This window comes from Nycticebus coucang, chromosome 9 (genome assembly GCF_027406575.1).
Source record: "Nycticebus coucang isolate mNycCou1 chromosome 9, mNycCou1.pri, whole genome shotgun sequence".
In the NCBI taxonomy this organism is placed as follows: Eukaryota; Metazoa; Chordata; class Mammalia; order Primates; family Lorisidae; genus Nycticebus; species Nycticebus coucang.
Window position 1 is genome coordinate 58,384,405 of NC_069788.1, and position 21,794 is coordinate 58,406,198.

General features: G+C 38.9%; 1 protein-coding gene across 3 annotated transcripts in view; it reads right to left on the reverse strand.

Annotated features, from left to right (window-relative positions):
• Positions 1–21,794, reverse strand: part of CDKAL1 (CDK5 regulatory subunit associated protein 1 like 1) — a 704,761-nt gene that overhangs the window by 127,595 nt on the left and 555,372 nt on the right. For all 3 annotated transcript variants that reach the window (XM_053601908.1, XM_053601906.1, XM_053601907.1), the window contains one exon: positions 5,665–5,727. In XM_053601908.1, the coding sequence (XP_053457883.1) occupies positions 5,665–5,727 (63 nt within the window). The remainder of the gene's footprint in view (positions 1–5,664; positions 5,728–21,794) is intronic.

The window sequence follows — 21,794 nt, forward strand, 5'->3', positions numbered from 1 at the left end:
TCTCTGAGGGAAGAAAGGACGGTGGCATCACCTAAGACTTTTGCTGCATTCTTGTATGCTTCTCCCCAAAGCTGCAGAAAACACTACTTTCCATTTTTATATATAATATTTCATTATATGCCAGTAGATATGAATTCCTGGACATGTTGGTAAAAACAACTTTTCTTAAAGTAGTCTTAGGAAGTGTGGATTTCTGAAATACATACCAATTTTTTGTGTGTATTTAATACTACAATTAAAAATCCATTATACTGAACCACTACTGACAATTATTCCACTCAAGTTATGCCAAGAACAATCTTTAAGAGAAAAATATAATAATAAATCTCAAAGACTATAGTATTTCTACAGTATCCGGTTATATGAATAAATAGTTCAGGGTAATACTGATTCTGCTCTCCTCACCTTCTCATGCTCACACACATTTTCTGCCCCTTGTCCACCCACCAGGCAGTGGTTTTCAACCTTTTTTATCTCACAGCACACTTGACCCTACAGTTAAACTTCTGCGGCACATTTAAATTATATTGATCAAAAAGTAGTAAAAAAAAGAATAATATACTTACTATACTTTGAACATCTTCTGAAAATAATTTAATTAGTGATCTTTAACAATTTTGTGGTACACCTAAGATCCTCTCACGGCACATTGAAAATCACAGCTCTAGAGTAACACTTCATTTCTCCAAGCTTGTTAAGAACCAGTTGTTCCCAAGAGAGTTTCAATATAAGCAAACGTTATTCCTAAAATATCAGCGTCTCTAAGACTAGGCTACACAGGGTCCAGGGCAGGCCCTTTGTGCCTCAGTGTGATGTGTTCAGCTACAGAACTACCAGGTTTATGAATTTGTAGTAAAAGATTGGCATAGATTACTAAGTCATAAAAATGGGGGTTAGTTGTGCCATTATTTTGTGCGTGTAATTCTGTAACATAACAATTATCACACTCAGCAAAAAAGGGGGTTACTTCTGCCAGACCCTGTATATCTCTGTACTATTTTTAAACAAAACATCTGTTTCTTGATGTAAAGTAATCCGGATTATTTTACCCTGGGGCTACTGAAATGTACAGGATATCTGGGTATTTGGGTCTAAATTAAGTGGTCTTGGGCAGCTGCACTTTCAGAGTCCCTCTGTTAATGACATATTGGAGTTTTATGGTCCGTCCTTGCTTTCATTTAGTGTGCTGTCACTCGTTACTAGAGCACTCACTTCTTGAAACAATAACTACCCTCTTTTTAACTGCTGTTAGGGTTGACAGAGTTTGGGAAACCAGGCATCTATGCTTGCTAGGCGTGATATAAAAAAGAAGGGAGGACGATTTTGTGGATGGGGACTCAAGTAGTAATGAGCTGGGGGAGAGACTGAAACAGTAATTAGAACAGTCTGGGCCCAAGTTGGCTTTTGTGGAAATTGTGAGCTATATTTTAAACAGCAGAAAGTGCTGCCCAGAAGATGAGTATTTGTATTCTTTCTATGCACAGGCTAATTTATCAAGTACATTCATATATAATAACTATTTTAGACACATACAAATTTCTTTACAGTTCAGTTGAAAAGTGTCTATGTATACAGAAAGATTTTTTAAATAATAGTAGTCACCAAAGAAAAGCCCACTTCATCAACACAGAAGTTACATAATGATGTTTCTTCCCAAGTGTGTTGACTGATTTATGTAGGAAAATTATTTTTTATTTTTTATTGTTTTTGAGATAGAGTCTCACTTTGTCGCCCTCAGTAGAGTGCTGTGGTGTCACAGCTCACAGCAACCTCAAACTCTTGGGCTTAAGTGATTTTCTTGCCTCAGCCTCCAAGCAGCCATAATGCCCAGCTGTTTTGTTGTTGCTGCTGTTGTTGTTGCAGTTGTCATTGTTGTTTAGTTGGCCCGGGCTGGGTTTGAACCCACCAGCCTCAGTGCATGTGGCTGGTGCCGTAACCATTGCACAGGCGCCAAGCCTATGTAGGAAAATTATTAATATCTTAAGTTACTGAAAGAAAATGAGAAGCCCACTTCACAACACAAAACAGTAACAGGGACTACCTGTTAAAGACCCACTTTTAATGGTGGAGTATGTGTTAACTCAAACAAATTAAGTGTGTTTGGGAACTTACTCTATTTTGCAGATGTTAAAAATCAATATAGACCAAAACAGAATTTCCTAACTTTTTCCTTTCCCAAGCATTTTCATTTTTTATATTAACTTTTTACATTAGCAGATTATAAACATCTGTGTTTAGCTAATAAACTTAGATTTCCCCTTGAACACATAATTCTGATAAAATCTAACAAAAAAGAAAGACAGAAAAGGAGAGATTTTTTTTATGTGCGTGGCAATGTTTCCTTCAGGCCAAGGACGCATGGTGCACGCTAATTTGCATGGCTTTAATAAAAGTGTTCCAATGAGAGTCTGCACTCATTTATCTGTAACTCATTCAAAAGAAAAATGCAACTCCAGATTGACTTTCTGTGACCCCTAAGTCCTTCAGCCCTGTAACTTCCCTTGATAGTTGGTGCACTGTGTTTTCAGCAACTACAAGCTATGTGTATTCTCTGCTTATTAAGTAACAGAGGAGGGAATAGAATGCGTAAGGCAGAACCAGATTACTTGCTGCTTTGGGTTCCCTTCACTTTATTGGGACAGATAAACAGGAATTGGTTTTTGTCAAGCCTTTTTGTACAAGTCCTTTTTTATCATAAGAACTCCTGAAAACAATTTTCAAAAATGGTCATGGGATCAGAGACAACAGTCCAAAATTAAATTCTAGTCTCAAACAACATTGCTCAGTGTAAGAATCAAGTATTTCCATTCTGAGTACACATTTTGCTCTGAGCTTTATTTGCTTTTTTGCAACAGCATTTAGGAGAAAACCAACTGACCATTTACAACCTAAACAATGGCTTTAGGGTATGATTAAGAAATGCACCTGGCCTCACTTAAGGGACATGTTTGTTTAACCTGGTGACTTTCTTGTGTCTGGGGTCAGGCAGGAATCTTGGCTGCAGGGTGGCAAGAAGAACAATAGAACTGGCTCACTGAGAACCAAACAGCGGCCTCTGTGCCCTCCGTAATTACAACGGTTCTAACAGTTTCTAGTAGGCAAGGCTATCAGTTAAGTGACCCACTATAATTTGGGATGAAACCCCAGGAAATTTTGCCAACTTTAGAGCAGGAATTGCATTTCTGAGTTTACTCAGCATAAGGAACCCACTGAAATGCTGAGTATCCTTTCTTTGGCTTGTCAAGGGAAAAGTTCACACTAAAAGGAATTTGGCTAGTGAGGAAAAGAACATCAGAACATTCACTCCCAGGAACAGACCATAGTTTATTTTACTTTGCATCTTTTTTTTAATGAAAAATTTTAATCATATAGAAAATATACAGAATAGAACGAACTCCCACAAACCCATCATCCAGTTTTGATGGTCATCAACATGTGATCAATTTTATTTTACTGTATACTATCTACTCTCTTTGAATTTTTAAAAAGCAAATCCTAGACAAAGGATATTATATTTTATATAAACTTTCACTGCAACATTTGTATATATCGTCCTAAAGATCACTCCAGAAAACTCCTTGAACATGAGATGTTTAAACCAACTTTAACCGCATCTTGTAAAAAATTTACACAAAACCTATCTGCCTAGAAAACTAAGTTGTTTGAATATAATTGGTAATTAAAACGACAAAATGATTTGAAACACAACCCTCTATTAATTTATTTATGGAGAAAAAAAGCAACATTTTCAGATTGAGAAAACAGTACAAGTTACTTTATCCCTATGGTTCCGGTCTTCCTAGACATCCAATAAACAAGAGACCAGTTTATAAGTAATATGGTTAGATTTGCCTGGATAGAGCTTAGGAAAACCAGAGGAGGCTACAAGGGGTTCAGGAGCTGCCTAGAACAAAATTTTTCCCTTTCCTTCACTGCACACATACAGAATAAAACAGAATGCCATCAGGCCAGACCCCAGGAGCTTCAGAAAGCACTCATCAAGCAGTGTAGCTACTTTCAGTAATTTATTACCCAACTTAAAGCAAAGATCAAAAGGATCTCCATCTAGCATTTATATTCAATTCCTCATTGCCTGATGACTAATTTGTAGGGGAATGAAGGGAAGCCAAAATAATCTGAGGTGACTTTGATACAGTGCCACAAAGGATATGAAGAGGAAGCTGGTAGAAGTTGCAAATGGCTAGGTTCCATTAAGAGTTCTAATAAAAGAATAATGGGATTTCCCTTAACTGTGAATTAAAAAATGTTAGAAGTGGGCAAAATTGAGACAAGTCAGGCAAAACCTTTGATTTGTCATAGGCTTTTGTTTGTGTGTATGTGTGTGTGTGTGTGTGTGTGGTTAAAGATTAACTGTAGCCACTATTGCACTTATGTTAATTAAATGGCTTCGTCATAAAAAAATGCACTGTTACCAGCAGAAATCTGGCCAATCTCATTCCTTTGCTGTTATATTACTTATCAGCCTGCGCCTTCTGTCTGCATCGTCAGACACTATTGGCTTTCCCAGTGCCTTTCAAACAAATTTCTGTATTTTGCAAAGTGACTGATTTGACTTGAAAAATGGAACTCAAAAGATACAATTTTTAGTATTGTGTATCACCATGGTCACATGGAGCATAAACACCTCTTTTACATGTTTTTGGTGCTTAAGTCAATTGGTCACTATAGAAACACTAGAAGCTATTCACGTTTCTTCAATTTCTATGAACTGACATAATTTTTTCCTCTTGAATCCAGACATCTCTGTATTCTCAACTGAGGAAAGTAGTTTTCACACTACTTATTTTGGCTAGTTAAAAAATCCCTACCACATGTCTCCCTGTAAATTCACAGATAAAGATTTAGGTTCATATTAGCATTTTAACAGTGTAAATTTTTTGTTTACTTCTGAAATCACCTCGAATTAACAGATTTACTGGAAGCGTACATGGCATAGAAGTTTTGTACAAGTCTCAGAAATCTTGTAATATATTTCCCCATGAAGATGTAGTGTTAAGCATTTTTTTAAAGAGTCTTTATCTTTTACAAATACGTGGTGAAAAACCAGAAGTGAAAAGCTTTTGGAAATTCTTCAGACATGGAGGGTAGAGTGTATGGGGTATAAATGAAACTCGATTTGTTATGCATCTATAAAGCCATAGTCTGGGGACATGGGGTGGTTATGCTATTTGGTCTTCTGTGTAGCTAAACTTTTGGCAGTGGGTATTTCAGATATAATGCTATGCATTGACATTTGTCAGGATTTTAATTTAGGAAAACAATTTTCTATCAGGAGCAATGGAGAACCAAGTTTTGGCACTCAACATTTCAACTGTCTTTACCAATCCAAAAACCAAGTTCATCCACCAGAGTGGTTGGAAAAAAAAAAATCAAAAAGTAACCAAACAAAAAACACCCCCAAATCCATTTTCACAGTATTGGAGATTTCACGTAACTAGATTTTAGCATGAATAAAATATAATTATTTTAGTTTAGAAATATGAAATTTCTGTTTTCTTTCAGAGGGATAGAGTTGAAAATTAAAACTGAAAGACAAATGTAATTAGTAAGTGCATTTCAGGATCACCATATATCGGTAAAAATTATGCTATATAGTCAGAAAGACTTGTAATACCCAATATAGTAACAGCGTGCTTCTCTTACCTTGTGATCATATGGATTGTAAGAATGAAATACCCGAGAAAGATCTTTTGTCCTTTGCTTTTTCTGTGGGGGAGAAAAAAAACAAACAATTGAATTGACAGCTGATAAAAAGAAAAACATGTGTGCGTCTCTCTCTCCCTCTCTCTCTTATCTATCTAAATAAAGCTTTTGTTTAGAGAGTCTTCCTTTGTGCCAACTGAGGAGTCACATGGATGTGATTAGAAACCGAAGTCACTTGATAGTTTATGTGGGTCACTGCTGAGGAGCAGCCAGGCAACCTCTTCCTAGAAGGTTTTATAATTAAAACACTAATCACCATCAACATCTCTATTTAAAAATGCATAACTCAGAGACTAAAAGGAGGAAAAAAAAACTGAAAAGAAAGAAAACTCAATACACATTTAAGGTACTTTCAATTACATTGTAATACCAACTGCTGATGCTCAGAATTAGGCATGGGCATGCATCCATCTAAGCACCTCTCAGGCTTCCTGGTCATAGCTTCAGTCTCTCTGCTTGAGCCTCAGCCTGCAAATGTGAGGACACCTTCGTTCCATCACTGCTGCAGAGTCCAGGTGCCTTGCATGGTGTTTTACATGCAGTAGGCACTCAGTGAATATTGGCTAACTTAATAAATAAAGAAGTTTATCTGGGTTAGACAGTAGTTATATTAGTTATAACTACTAATATCTGTAATGATGACATATGCGTCCCATATATAACTATGCAAAGGGAAGGCTCCTTTTACTTCTAATGATGGAGTTTTCTCAAGCTGAACCCAGGCACTACCGTCCCCTCTCCACTCCTGCTCCCCAGTGTCTGTGACAAGCAAGAAGTCTGGGGTTCTCTATTACACCCAACTGTAAAAGCAACTTGTTTTCTCATCCACTGTCATCTGTACATCTCCCACGGTCGCTATGAACAATCTGTCTCTGGTTCCAAATCTTGTAGGCATATATAAACATTATTATTATTATTTTCAAAGAAAGGAGATCATTGTACGTACAGTCATCCCTTGGTACCCGCTCCCCCAAGACCAAAATCTGCTCAAGTCTCTTATAAAAAATGACTTAGTACTTGCATATAACCTATGCACATCTTAAATACTTTAAATTACCTCTAAACTGCTTATAATATCTACCATAAGGTAAATACTATGTAAATAGTTGGTATACCATAGTTTAAATTTGCATTTTTTAACTGTTATACTTTTTTTTCCTGAATATTTTTGTTCCATAATTTGTTGAATCTGCAGACGTGAAACCTGTGGACATGGAGGGCTGACTGCAATTCCCCCCACCCCCCACTCTTCACAATTCATCCTTGTCAAGCTTCTATGCTTGTGTACTCATATACAGATCGGCATCCCTTAGAGAATTCCTGAAGTCCAAAACTCCATTTTCTCTAATTCATTTCAAATTTTAAATATAATGGTAATCTTTGCACAAATACCTTTGCCAGCCTGAGAGTGTGCATTTAAAAAAAAATACAACATTGGACAATTAAGTTCATGAACTCATCCTAGATAAAGGGCTATAAACCTCATTGCTGAATATCACTACGGTCACCTTTGAAGTACTTCCATCTGGTAGCAAAGATGGGAGGATCATTGAACTCCGGAGTTCAAGACCAGCCTGAGTAAGAGTAAGATCCCATCTCTACTAAAAACGGAAAAAAATTGGCCCTGTGTGGTGGCTAATTAACTGCCTGAGGTCCTAGCTCCTTGGAAGGCTGAGGCAAGATTGCTTGAGCCCAGGAGTTTGAGGTTGCTGTGAACTATGATGACACCACTGCAGTCTAGCTGGGGCAACAGAATGATATTTTCTCTTAAAAAAAAAAAAATGATGGAGGTCCAGTTAAACTGTCACCTCCACTCACACACTATACCAATTTCTTCTCTTACCAAGAGTGACTCGAAGAAGGACTCATGACTGAAGTTGGGAATTCTTGATTTCCCTCTTCCATCTAAAGGTTAGAACATTCATAAATTTATAGACAAGATCAAACATTTTTAGAAGAGAAATTGAATGTTTTCCAGCTGCTGATTATAGAATTTCCTATATTTATTTCTTGTCCCTCGTGAAGTTAGCCCACTATTACATCTTAAAATTCTGTTTGTCCTTACCACTGCCCCTATCTTGCTTCTGGTTCTACTCTGATTTCTTAACCAGAGACTGGGCTGCTTCTGTGTTCACTTATGAATGAATCCTTGCCTGGTATCCTGTGTCCTAGTCCTGCCTCCTCCAGTGTCCTCAAGAACGTGTCCATCACATCTATCCCCAGGGCCAAACACCCAGGCAGATCCTTGCCTGAGTTCTATCTGGTCTGCATCTACCGGGCTAAGCACTTGGATCTGTTATTAATTTGGTTTCTGCATTAAGGTTATTTGTACAGAAAATTTTTCCATGGACCAGTTTCCCTATTTCAGAACTCCTTGAAATCACTTGGCCTTGTTGCCACATTGACACTCATGGAAGTGTCCGTCCTGCAGCTTAGCTGAAATTCCCATCTCCTCTGTCCACCTCTGAGTGCTGCTTCTGACCATGTAACTCCAAAATGATTAACATCCCTTTTCCTCTGGAGAGCAGAGATGCATCTGTAAGATGATTGCAAACAGTTCTCCCAGCTAATGAAATGTTGGCACTATCAGCCTTGGAACCTGCTTTGAACAGGTCACTTGCCCATCAAAGTTGCCTTAGCTTATAATTTTCTCTTTCCTTTCTATACACCTACTTAGTTGGTATAACATTTCTTGGCTTATACTTCAGTCAGAAGAAAAATGATGAATACTAACACTTCCTTTGGTAGAAGACTTCATATAAAATCCTGGAGAAATTTTTTTCAGAAGGGAAGTTATGCTAGGGAAGACAAAATAGGCAACATGTCAGCATTCGACTTAGGAGATGTCCCAAGGACTGAGCCGTTTCTGAAATGGTTCAGATACCAGCTTGAGTTGCCAGGTGGATGAGGAATATTCGTAAGTTGTTCTGTGTGATCTTTTTATGTGTGGTTTGATTTTATATCTCTATTTTGATAGATGAAACCTACACACGCTTTTTATCATAAGCCATCTCAATTTGAGGAGGAAAGCACAGTATAGGCAAATAACACTATATTATTCTCAAAGCAGCCAGTGAGGAAACAATGCCCTATTTTCTGACAACAAATTTATCAGATATAAATACAGTGGAGTTTAATCTATGACTACTGAAGATTTTATGCATTAGTACAGTTAACTCAAAAGTACTGCTTTTCTTCCTGTGAGGTCATACGGCCCAGAGGTGTATCTTCTGGGATCCAGAACAAGGGTTGGCAAAGTATGGTCCATTGGCCTATGCAGACTATCATCTGTTTTTGAAAATAAGATTTTCTTGAAACATGGCTACATGCAGTTATTTGTTGCTCTCTGTGATTGCTTTCATGCTATAGTAGCAGAGAAGAGTAGTTACAACAGAGACCACATGGTCCATAAACCCTAAAGTACCCCATTTCCCCGAAAATAAGACATCCTCCGAAAATAAGACCTACTTACAGGAAAGAGAAGACGTCCCCTGAAAATAAGACCTACTGCATCTTTGGGAGCACACCTTAAAATAAGACACTGTCTTATTTTCGGGGAAATAGGGTAGTAACCATCTGGCCCTTTACAGAATCTAGAATTGCTGTTCCTGACAAATCTACTTCTGAGAAGAGTCCCTTCGCCCCACACTAACTGAACTAACTGTCTAGAAAAATTCCTTGCTCCCTTCCGCTTGGTCAGTGAAGATAGTTCAAGAGCGCATCATAACCCCTATTAGGTATCCCAATAATTGGGATGAATATACGAGACATAATAGCCATTAGTTGTCTTGTTTTCAGGATTTTACCTTTGGTGCACTCTTATAGACAGGTGGAGAACATTGCAGATTGGTTTCTAGAGCATGCTGAATTAGAGATGGGGCTTTCAGAGCCTTCTGATGACAGTTACTCTGAGATGAGATACTTTACTAAGCTCTAGAACTAAAGCCACACAGCAGGCTTCATGTGCAAGTCACTAAACCATGGCCATTATGACTAGTAAGCCAGTTTCTCCTATGTGGGTAATATTAAAAGTGCTATTCTACAAAACTTGTTGAGCCTTGCTAGCAGCTGTTTTAACTGAAACTAAAAGCTGAGCCAAACACGGAATAATTAGGTATTTTCCTATTGCATCATAGTGCATGTCTAAATTACCTCCCAATTTTTAGCCTGTTAAAACAAACATCTCAGTCATGCAGCCACCTGTTAATTCTCCAAGTGTTTAAAAGGTAAACGTGTTAAACAAGTTGTGTGATGAACTCGTTAATGAGGGTGGTCAAAGTACAGTGAGCATAGCAAACATTTTTCCCAGAATCGTACGCAGTACCTTGAGGTCCCCTGCATCATTAATCCCCAGGCACAGGCCACAGAGATGATGGGTTATTTAAAAGTAACTGCATGCTCAGTCAGTCCTATAGTCTATGTGGGCTGCAGTTGGTGGTTTTTTTTTTTTTAAGAGGCAGTATGCAAGCTTGATAAAACTTCTAGATTCCTGAAAAACTAAGCTTCCATAATCTCCATCCTGTATGTACTTTGTTAATTGCTTCGTTCCACTCTTAAAGGATAAAAAACACTGAAGATCTCTTTTTTCTTATACTCATGTTTAAATTCCCTTTCAGATGAAATCAAACAAAACTGAAGTCCCCAAGGGAGCATTTTTAATAGCTCCGGTTGTCAGACAATGTAATCTTTTCATTTTTTAGCAAAGGTATGCAACAGAGCTCAGACTGGAAAGAGGCTTCGTGTGTGATAAGAAACTGCATTATGAATGGGAGGTCACATAAGCAATAGAAATTTAGCAATGCCTACTAACTTCTTTTGTGTCCCCAAATCAATTCTGTACTTACTATGCCCACTGTTCAGTAAAGCTTTCCCAAATAAAGTAGTGTTATTGTAAGGTAAAGCTATAATAAGATTGTGGATCTTATTTCTACATATGGAGTCTCAAAAATGATAAAAGTCTATTATAAGCTTCGAGGAGTTTGATGAGTTTAAGGTCTATTATAATAAATTGCCCAGGGCAGCAGGCCTTCATCATACTTTGAAAGAAGCCCAATGAGCAGGTTCGAGCTTCAACATGCTGATTTTTTCTGGCCTTCTATCTGGTCAACTGGCAGGCAGCAGCCAAAAAGTAGGGGAAAGATAAGAAGCCCGGACAACAACAAAACTGGACAATCAGGTTCCGAGTAGCTGAAATTTATGTCCCATAGGGGCACCTGATGGTCTGCTGGGGACTAAGAGAGTTATGCTCAAAAAAATTCCCAGAGAGACAGAGACAAATTCTAGATAATAAAGGGTAGGGATCAAAGGACAGGTGAGATGCCCCATGCCAGGGACAGGCATTCGGTGGGGAAGTCTGAGATCAATGTCCCCAGAAAAAGGTTGGAAACAGCCAAGTGGTACAAGACAGAAACAAAAAGGGACTGAGAGGCAAAGGGTCATTAGTGAAGAGCTACTTGGGAACTGGGAGAATCCCCATGAGGACAAAGGCTTGGCAAGAAGCAGTTAAGAGACACCAGAGTCAGGTACCGGAAATGAATCCACCAGGAAACACTGCAGGTAAGTGAAAGTGCTAACTACCAAGCACTGGCCTGACTCTGATGTTTACCCGGGGATGTTTACCTGGGGATCTTTTATTATCCTTCTTGCAGGAGCAGGTTCCAGGAATAAAAAAACTGAGTCTATATACAGATTAGGCCTTTATAGGCTCATGGGGACAGAAAAGGAAGTAGCTTTGTTGAATCAAAGAAGTGGCTAAATGATTAGAACATGTGATGTAAAAAATGTAGTAACAAATGATTACATTCGTGTTTCAGAAAGAGCTTCCTAATGGTATTAAAGATGCAGCCTACGTGAGAGCAAGGCCAGAGGCTGAAGACTGTGTAAGAGGCTGTTGTAATAGTTAAAAAAAAAAAAAAAAGAATACCCCCAGTTAAGCTAGGGACAAGGGGAGAGGGAGGGATGGATTTGAGAAATAGCTAAGAGGTGGGACGAAGAGCCCTTGGTGATGGACTGGGCAGGAATGGAGAGGGGCTACAGCAGAGGAGGACCATCTAAGTTCTGCCTCAGAGGACCAAGGGAGAGTCTTCACTGACAGAAGTATCCAGACAAAGAAGCAGGTTTTGGAGGCTAGAGGAGGAAAGGGGAATTCAGTTTTGGACACAAGGATTTTGAGGTGACTGTGAGCATTTGGAGAAAGAATGATGAAGAAGCTAGATATAAAGGGTTGGTGCTCAGAAGAGAGCTGTGGCCCGTGGACGGAGGAGTCACGAGCATGATGGTGTGATTTAACGAGGACAGGGATGACATCGCACAGGGAGAGCACAGAGTGAGAGAGGCGAGAAGGGGAGACTGAGGCTGAAATCCTAGCAAACAGCTGTCGAGCCTTGGGACAGCTATGTTCTCTGGACTGCTACATAAAATAAAGGAGTTAGTCGGATTAGGCCAGTGGTTCCCAACCCTCATTACAGTCAGAATTACGGGGACAGCTTTAACATATACCAGTGCTCCAGTTCTAATCTCCAGGGACCCTGGTTTGATGGGTTTTGTGGGACCCGGACAAGCGTATTATTTAAGAGCTCTCCAGTGTTTCCAGTGAGCAGTAGAAGCTGAGGACCACTAGTCAAGCTGATCCCTCAGGTCTCCTCCCACGTTAACATCTAGATCAGTTCCTGCCCTCCTTTAGCTATCGCCACTCTGTGTTCTGAATTCTGCAGGGTTTCTCAGTCTTAATCTTTGCATTACACCTGCAGCTTTGCCTTATTTCCTGGCCTCTTACTGAGTTCTGTACAGGAGCTCCTCTGGGACACACAGAGGTTTTGGCAGAGGAACAGATGCTGCTATGTATTTAGGCCTTAGTTAGTGGGTACTTCTGAAAAATAAATGGGAAGCTAATTTAATATATCTGAATCTTTATTTTGTTATCAATGTATAAAACAGCAGGAACTTCATTAAAAGCCCTGGATGATATCAGCACTCAATCATAATCTCATTTTTTATATTATCCAGATTTCAATGGTGTCCCTAAGATGATATTACTCATTTAAGATCAATGAGAAGAAGGAAAAAAAAAAAGGTCCCTGGAATTTAAACAATGAACTGATATCAATTTATAAATCAATCATGTGAAATGTGGTTGATGACCAAAAATACTCAAAAATACACAGGGAAACAGGCAAGCTCTTCAAAAATCTCATCTGCTTTTCCTTTATAAGGTACATAATGCTTCCTTATTCTTTTATGAGAAATAACTCTATGGTGAGAACAGCACAGGAAACAACAAAACAGGGCTGCTCTTGTACCTTACCTAGGTTTCACCCTTTATTTTCTGGTAAGACCTGCAAAATAACTGGGAGGACCATAAATGCTGCTGACCGTACCCTGAATTTCCTTCCCTCCACCCTGTCACAGCAAATTCAAGGAAAGTGATCAGATTCTTTCATTTCTCCCATCCCGAGCAAAGTGTTAAGCATTTCTTAGACACCAAAATAGCAGACTTCTCTAACAGTGCAAGTTAGAAAAAGATAAGTGAATTTATTCACCCAATCATAATGGCATTCAAATAAAATAACCAGGCAAATGTGGAAAAGTGCAGTTTTAAAGCACAGTTGGTATCAGTGGGAAACACTTTTTTTCCAGCTTTATGGTTTTTAAAATAACCTTAGGGCAAGGGAGGGGCAAACTTCAGCCTCTCATTTTCACAGGGCCTGGGGAAGGGGAGATACAGATAGAGGAGCAGGCAGTATTTAGCCTCTCAGGACCTCAAAAGGAAACAAATGCTGAGGAAAATGCACATGGGATTCGGCATAAAGACATATCTGATAAAAGAAAATGTAAGTAGCCATACTTTCTCCTATTAGGCTCACTCTTTTTCTAAAGAGAACATTTGTTTGCAAGGAAAGGTCATTCTTTGGCAACAAGGACACGGCTGGCACATGAGAAAGGAAGGAGACTTAACTAATTTGTAGTAATCGTGTTTGCCAAAATGATTAGCCACTACAAGCAGTTAGGCCCGGAGTAGCCTTACGACACAGGTCAAATCCCTGCAAAGTGGAAAGAGAAAGTCAAAGGGCGCTAAGTATCAATACCACACAGTGGTTCATTCAAACACCCTTTGTGCGGTAACTGCTGGATGCTCAGGAGCTTGCCGTAAGAACATGAGTTACTATATATATCCACTCAGTATCACTAACCTTCACTCTGCCCTTCTAACTGACCACAACAGAGTTAACTTTACCTCTTATCCAGATTATCATAGTAACATTTTCTTTCTTAGACTACCTGGGCCCAATCTTCACCCTCTAAATCAAGGGTTGGCAAAATATGGTCTGTGGGTCAAATATTGCTGGCTGCCTGTTTTTTGCAGAGTCTGTAATTTATTTTAACATTTCAAATGGGTGGAACCTGGCCCCTCATAACAATAATATTTGTGATATGAATTGCATGAAATTCAAATTTCCACACCTAAAATATTACTGGAAAGTGGCCACACTCATTCCTTTATGCTGTGTCCATAGCTGCTTCACTGCTACACCAGCAGAGCTGGGTGGCTGCAACAGAAACCATGTGGATCAAAAGGCTGAAAATATTTACACAGCGGCCCTTTTCTAGAGTTGGCCAACCCCTGCTCTAAACCACTGGTTTGCAATCCTGGGTGCACATTGGAATCACCTGGAGATTGAAATAATACTGAAGTCTGGATCCCAGTGTTAAAATAATTTCAATTTAACTGATATGGGGTATGACCTGAGAGTTAGATTTTACAAATTTCTCCTGGTGATACTAATTGAGAAGGCAGAGTTTAGAAGCACTGCTCAATCCGCCCCTTTACTGAGGCCAGACTGAGTTTTATAATGCATGGTCATCTAATGTCACTCTGCTCTTTAGAGTCCCCTACTGCTCAGAGAACCAACTTTCAAGCCTGGCATTAAGGCTTGTCCCACTTAGCTTGGTGACAACACCAAAGACGGTGCATTGTTCCTGATAGACCCTGCAGCCTTCTGACTCGCCATCTTGATGCTACTCCCTCTGCCTGGAACGCTTCCTACCACCTTCTCTACTTATTAAGTACATTCTGAAAAACCTGGTTCAAAGATCATCTCTCCTGTGCTGGATACCACCCCTGCAAAGGGTCTTAGCTACGTGTTTCCCCCTTAGCTATGTATGTCAGCGCCTCCTTCAGAAAAGAAACCACGTTTTGGTCCTGTGAGCAGCATCCCTTCCTTCTGTAACACTTGATTAAATGCATGTGGGAGATGGTCAACAACTGCTGTCCATCTCTTAAACCCCACATCATTTAGGGCTTTACCTTCATTGGACCTTCTATTCCTCACAAGGTCCACTGAGGTGACCCTTTCCCTCCAGGCTCTCAAGTCATGACTTAACATGTCAACTGTTTTCTTGCCAGTAACTTCAGCTTCTCACCCTTTTCTTTCGTCCTTAATTTCACTCCCCACCTTATGTGACTCCAATGACCTGGCCCCTGAGCCTCTGTAGACTTAGGCCACCTCTGCACCACTGTCATTCCTCAGTGAGCAGATACTCCAGCTGTTGTGTCTACTCCTCCTGAGAGCCTCCCCACCAGTTTTTCTGTCTCCACTTTCTCCTCATATCTACCATCCATTCTCTGAGCTCTAGAACTTGGTTCATTAATTGAATGACACATTTATTTAACACATTTGCATGCTGGTCATGTGCAGGCACCACACCAGTGAGACAAAAAGCAAGGTAACGAGGCCAGGTCTCAACAGAACTTACAAACTCAGTGGAAAAAAAAAAAAAACAATTACTATACGTAACCAGGTACACAGTAAGTACTTAATTGTTTGCTGAATGGATTCCAAAAATTCTGAATATTAACACTTGGTATTAATATTGCTTACCAAGTGGCTGTGCCAATGGACGTCCTGGTCAGGATTCTTAAGCAGATGACTAAAAAACATGTAAATTTTATGCTGGATGGAATTATTACTTTTAGAACTATAAATGGTACTTCAATGTGAATACAGAAATTCCAGAATTTGAAACCTGTCTCTCATGAGACTTTGCTTTGATTCAATTTATATTCTAGGAATGAGTTCCTTTTTAGCATGTTGCACTCTCATAAGTTTGCTCCCTTCTCCCCAAGTTACATATAGGATAGGGGGATGCCAGCATGCAATATCTCTTCTTGGGTACAAAAATATTAGGAAAGGAAAAATATCAACAGGATAATACAACAGCAAAAATAAGTAAAACAGCTAGTAACAGTTCAGAATGTGGTCAGACGCTGATTTGCAGTCCATTTGTCTATATATTAGACACTAGGTTTTATAACATACCATATGCCTGAGAACACAAGAATAAATACTGAGTCCCCACGAAGGTCCTCCCTGCCCCTTTGGTTACTCTGAAGCTAACCTGTTTCACAAAGCAAAGCCAACATGGTTTAATCTAATTCCCCTTGAATTTTCTTTCCAACAATTTTTGTATTTCTACATCAGCTCATAGATTTAAATTTTCCCCATGCAAGAAGAGGTTTCACTATTATTTCTAAAATTTAAAACATTCCTTCAACATATGACAAGATAACTATTCTCACAGTGACATTTGAGAAGAATTAGCAGTTATAGTGTTAAAACTCTCAAAGTCTGAGCCTCACAACTGAGCAGAGAGTGTGGGGCAACAAATTTGCTGCTAGCTATGTACTACACTGTTTTCATTTTTGTCTTCAAAGTTTTATGTTATAATTTTTTGAAATTAGGAAGGTGGGGCAAGAGGTTTTATTTAACTTTTTTCCCACTTCCTTAGTAATAATGTCTGATATCTGTAAATAATTTTAGTAAAGATAAGCAATATAATTTAAATAAAAGGTAAAATAATAGTCTTATTGGAGATGTAACTATGAAAGAGTAACATTTTGTAACTGGATAATATAAATGCAGTGTGGGTTTTGCTAATTAGTACCCTGGAGTTCTGTGTATTTCTATATTGTTAAGTATTTCTCTTCCTTATTTCCAGAGCATGGTGATGAGCCTTTACTGACTCCAACATCCAATGATGATGAGCTTGGGGCCCAACACTGTGAAAATGGAGTCTGAATCTGCACAAATCAATGTTCAGAGCCTCATAGTATCTTTTAGAGGCTAATGTACTCAGCACCCAAGGGAAAAAGTGATGAAAAAGGACGGAGAAAACTAAATTTCTCTGTGCCACAGATAAGCTGCTATATAGTTTTAAAAACTGATCAAAACCAGTGCATCTCCTTCATGACCCTGAATAACCACTGGCATCACCCCATTTGAAGAGAAGCTCGGAAATTGTTCTGTGACTGTTATTGCTGCGTCTCTAGATAAGCCCACAACTCGTTTTATTATGATTCCATGACGGGGCCCTGGAAGGTCAGACATGACAGTGTAGGTTTGATAACTCTCCTTTCTACATCTAATTTAGCACCTACTGTAAAAAATCATTTTTATCAGCAATGCAACCATCACTGATAGCTCTCTCTGCCCCATCACACCAATAATAAAGAGTCTAAAATTCATTTCAGGGGTGGCAAGGCTTTTTGACCTATCTTCTCCTCAAGTACTATGTCAAAAATGGACTTATTTTTGTACTATATATTAAACATACACATTTTCTTTTTTTATCTTTGGCCTTTATGACAAAAAAAGTCTTTATTTGATAACCAGAAGACAATTTAATACACAGCTCAATCTTTTCCATTCTCTCATCTCTGTGTCACTTCAGGAATCAGTCGATTGTTTTTATGTTGTAGAGTGAGGATACTACAGAGATAGCCAGTGGATGAAAATTTCTGAGGCTGGCTCTTCGCAAGCAGTATTTTCAGTTGTTGGCAGAAAGGGTGCAGGTACGTATCAGGGGACGAGGGGGGCATTGGGGGCTGAGGGATAGGAAATTGGAAAAGGGCAAGGAAGAAGACAGACAAAGCAACCGAGGTTCTCTGCACCCATCCTCGGACACGTCTAGTCTTACATCTTTCAGTTGGACATGTACGATCACTCTCTCAGAAATTAACCCATGTTCATACAAGTAGGAAGAAAGATGCCCAGGTAGCGTAGGCTCTGTCCTAAATCACAGGCCTATTTTTAATAAAGAGGATGTAGGCAGGACATGATGCTTCAACAGTATACTGCCATATACCTCCCTTGGGGCTGAAAGACACTGGTCCATCGTCCGACCTCTCCCTTCTTAGGGAGGCCCCGTGCCCGTCACCTGAAGCACATGCTCGGGGCCTTGTAGGCCTGTCCACTCAGCCTTGGGATACTGCCCTCCCATCCCCGTTAATCTCTCACCTCTTGCTTCTCTTTCCTATTTTGACTTCTTCAGAGAGACGTGCTAAGAAGTGAGTGCCTACCATCTGCTTATTGTATACACCGTACGCTTTCTGTTTTTCAGTGGAAGAGGATCCTAGGTGTTAAAATAAAGGTAGTCGGTTTAACATACACACATGTTGAGGAGGCAAAATGACTAGAGTATCTTTGAAGAGCTCAACAAACTACCTATAATAATTGTAAAGGAGTTACGCTTAAAGTGAGTTTAATCAACATCAAAGTCCAAACCTTCCTGTGACATTTATATGTGCTTTACATTTTCAAATGGTTCTTAACTATATTTTAATGCTGCGCATTCATTCATTCATTCAAAGATTTATTGAACGTCTTGCTTGAGCCATCTATCAGTGAACTAAGCCCCTTCCCTTCTCCCCGTGTCATCTTCCGTCACTGAGAGCCAACAACTTTACATTATGAGCAGCGTTAGTTCTTTTTTTTTTTTTTTTGGTTTTTGGCCAGGGCTAGGTTTGAACCAGCCACCTCTGGCATATGGGACCGGCGCCCTACTCCTTGAGCCGGTCCAAACCTTCCTGTGACATTTATATGTGCTTTACATTTTACCCAAGCAGCATTAGTTCTTTACATTCTCTTCATTGTAGAGAAATGCAACGTGTTCTTTTTGCTTCTTTTTATTTTTTAATTCCAGCATCTTTCTAGCCCCTTCTTTTAATGTGCACCAAAATAAGGATTCTATTTTGATGAGTTTGCCTTTTTCTGAGTATTGATTGATTTTAGCAACTCCATTAATCTTAAACCCCCAGTTTCCCCCCCAAAATTTGTTATACATGCATATAAGCTAAAAGAATTGAGCAGTTCAAAATAGTTTCCCAGCTTCCCTTTCCCATTTCTCCTTCTACAGAAGTAATTACCTTCAACTCTTCTAGTGTATTATTTGGCATTTTCTCCATGTTGCTGTTCTAAGTTTTTCGGTACTAGATACTACCTACTGACTTCCCACTATGGAAACGGGCTTTATCCCCTCCTTGGCCCACTCCATTATTTTAATACCTCCCATCTTCACTTCCCAGTATCACATGCATGCTCTTCAGAATTCAGCCATGTAATAATTATATTTTCTTTCCTGTATATTTTGTTTTCCCTGAATTTAAAAAATTTCTTAAAATCTGCTTGATTTTCTATGTATTTATCATAAATTCAGTTCCTGACATTCTATCCTTTTCATCCTCTTGAAGAAGTTTTCTCTGGGGCTTCTGGCTCTGATGTAAGCTGGCTGCTTTTGGGCTCTTTCCTTGATCTTTACAAGGCTGTCTCTTTATTCAGATTTAACTCAGATAACACCTCCTCAGAGATGCCTTTGCTAGCCAATCCAAAGGACCATCCAATCACCTTATTTATTACATTTATTTGCTATATAGCTATTTGCTATTTTCAGTTGCTATATAGCTCCTAACACCCTTTGGCGTTTTCCCCATTTTTGTTTTCTTCCTCCCCATGCTAAAACAGCTCCATGAGAGGAGAGCCACTGGCTATGCTGCTCCCTGTTGCAGACACAGAGCAGCATTCAAAGGAATTTGTTGAATGAGTGAAAACAAACATTAAGGCAGTCCTCATAATTTAAAGTCAGAGTTAGTAAAAATCTTTATGCTCACACCTAAAATATACGAGGGAGGATTAAGTTTCACAGTACTTATATGCACGGCTTTTTACTTGGAAGAAGACTTGGGGAGTGCTTCAAGAGAGATCTACCAGAGGATGCCAGACCTGAAAGCATGGTTTTACAGGAATTTTAGAACATTAAACTCACCATCAATTAACCCTGTGAAGAATGCCAATTAATTTGTTTCATTATTTTAAAAATCGAGGAAAGTAAATGGTACTAGCTTAACTCTCATAAGCCCAATACGGTATGACAGCCTGCAAACTGTATGACCCAGCATCCATAAATGACAGCCCCAGGGTATCATTCAACACTGCCTATATCATATTAATTTTCAAGACTTGTAGAAACATCATGTCAATTCCAAGATCAAAGCAGTGCTATGGAGCCAAGTCTTAATGGAAGCAGTAAGAAATAAGGACATTTCCTCACTTTTGAACTAGCTTTGCTCCTCACTTGGTTGGTTGTAGTAAGACTGCATTTTCTCCCATTACAAATGCTCATTACATCCTGTTAGAACCTTTACTCCCCACAAACTAAAAATAACAAAAAACCCAGCGAATTATTTAACTACGCACCTGTAGATTATATGTGCTTTTTCAACTATAACTAGTAGTTAGAAATGAATTCTTTTCTAGTCTCAGATTAATCACACTATGTAGTAGTTTCTTTTCTCTTCTTTCCCAGATCACTGTGGGCCCAGATTCTGGAAGTGCTGTCTGTATTTTTGACCTGTTTTTCTCTCTTGGGTTTATGTGAAGTACATTCACTAGCCATATGTTCAAATATGTTTTTCTCAGGAATGAAGCTATCTTTCAAATTAGTATCTTTATCTGGCTTCCTTGACAATTATAGGACTAGCCTACATCTTGTCTTTTCATTCAGTAAGTGCTCATTGCCTCTGTCTGCCACATACAAGGACACACCCTAAGGTGGCTGTTGTACTGTGAACAGGAAGTAAACGGAGATAGTAGTGACCCAGTCAGGTGACACAAATCACTAAGCTCATTGGTCCTTATCAGGCCCATGGACAGCTTTAAGATGCCTGTATGCTTCAAAAATATTAAGATTTTTGGACAAATCTGCTATTTTCTAGGAAAAAATATGTGTGTTTGTGTGCATATGCATGCATTAAATATATATTTACATATAGTGTGAATGTGTATACACATATAGAGGCATATGTATGTATGTGCATGTGTATATATATTTATGTACATATACAGGGTAGACATAAGTTCGTGTGCAATTTCAAATAGTTTAACATGGGACTGCAAACTAATATAACCTTTTTGGGAGGAAGTAAGCTGAATCCTCAAAAATCTCAAATTAGATCTCCCATTTGATCCTGCAATTCCATTACTAGGCATCTACCCAGAAGAAAAAAAATCATATTATCATAAAGACATTTGCACTTTAGACTGTTTATTGCAGCTCAATTTACAATCGCCAAAATGTGGAAACAATCTGAATGCCCACCAACCCACGAATGAATTAACAAGTGTGGTGTGTGTATAACATGGAGTACTAGGCAGCCATTAGAAAAGATGGAGACTTTACATCTTTTGTATTAACCTGGTTGGAACTGGAATACATTCTTTTTAGTAAAGTATCACAAGAATGGAAAAGCAAGACTCCAATGTACTCAATTCTAATATGAAGCCAAGAGATGATCTCATACATGTCCTCATAAGAGAAATGCTCAAATCAATTCAAAGTGGGGGTGGGGTGGGACTTTACTTAACAAATGCAAACATTGTTTTAATTCTTTGTACCCTCAATGAACTGGAAACAAAAAATAAAAACAAAATAAAATAAAAAACATAGAAAATTTCTCAGAAAAAAAATAGTTGAATAGTAAATTGCACAGGAACTTTGTGGACATCCTGTACATATAAGAAAGGCTATCTGGAAAGTATCCAGCCTTGTATTATGAAAACTAGAGACAAAAATCAGATTCTTAAAAAAAAAAAAAAGTCACTGACCTATATTCAGTGATAGATAAAGTGCTTTTACAGGAGCCTGCTATAAACTACTCATTTGGTGTCCATGAAAGCCAGTGTTCTTTATTTCAAGGTTTTTCGAGGAGCAGCTGAGCACTCCATGGAAAACTGTTGAAG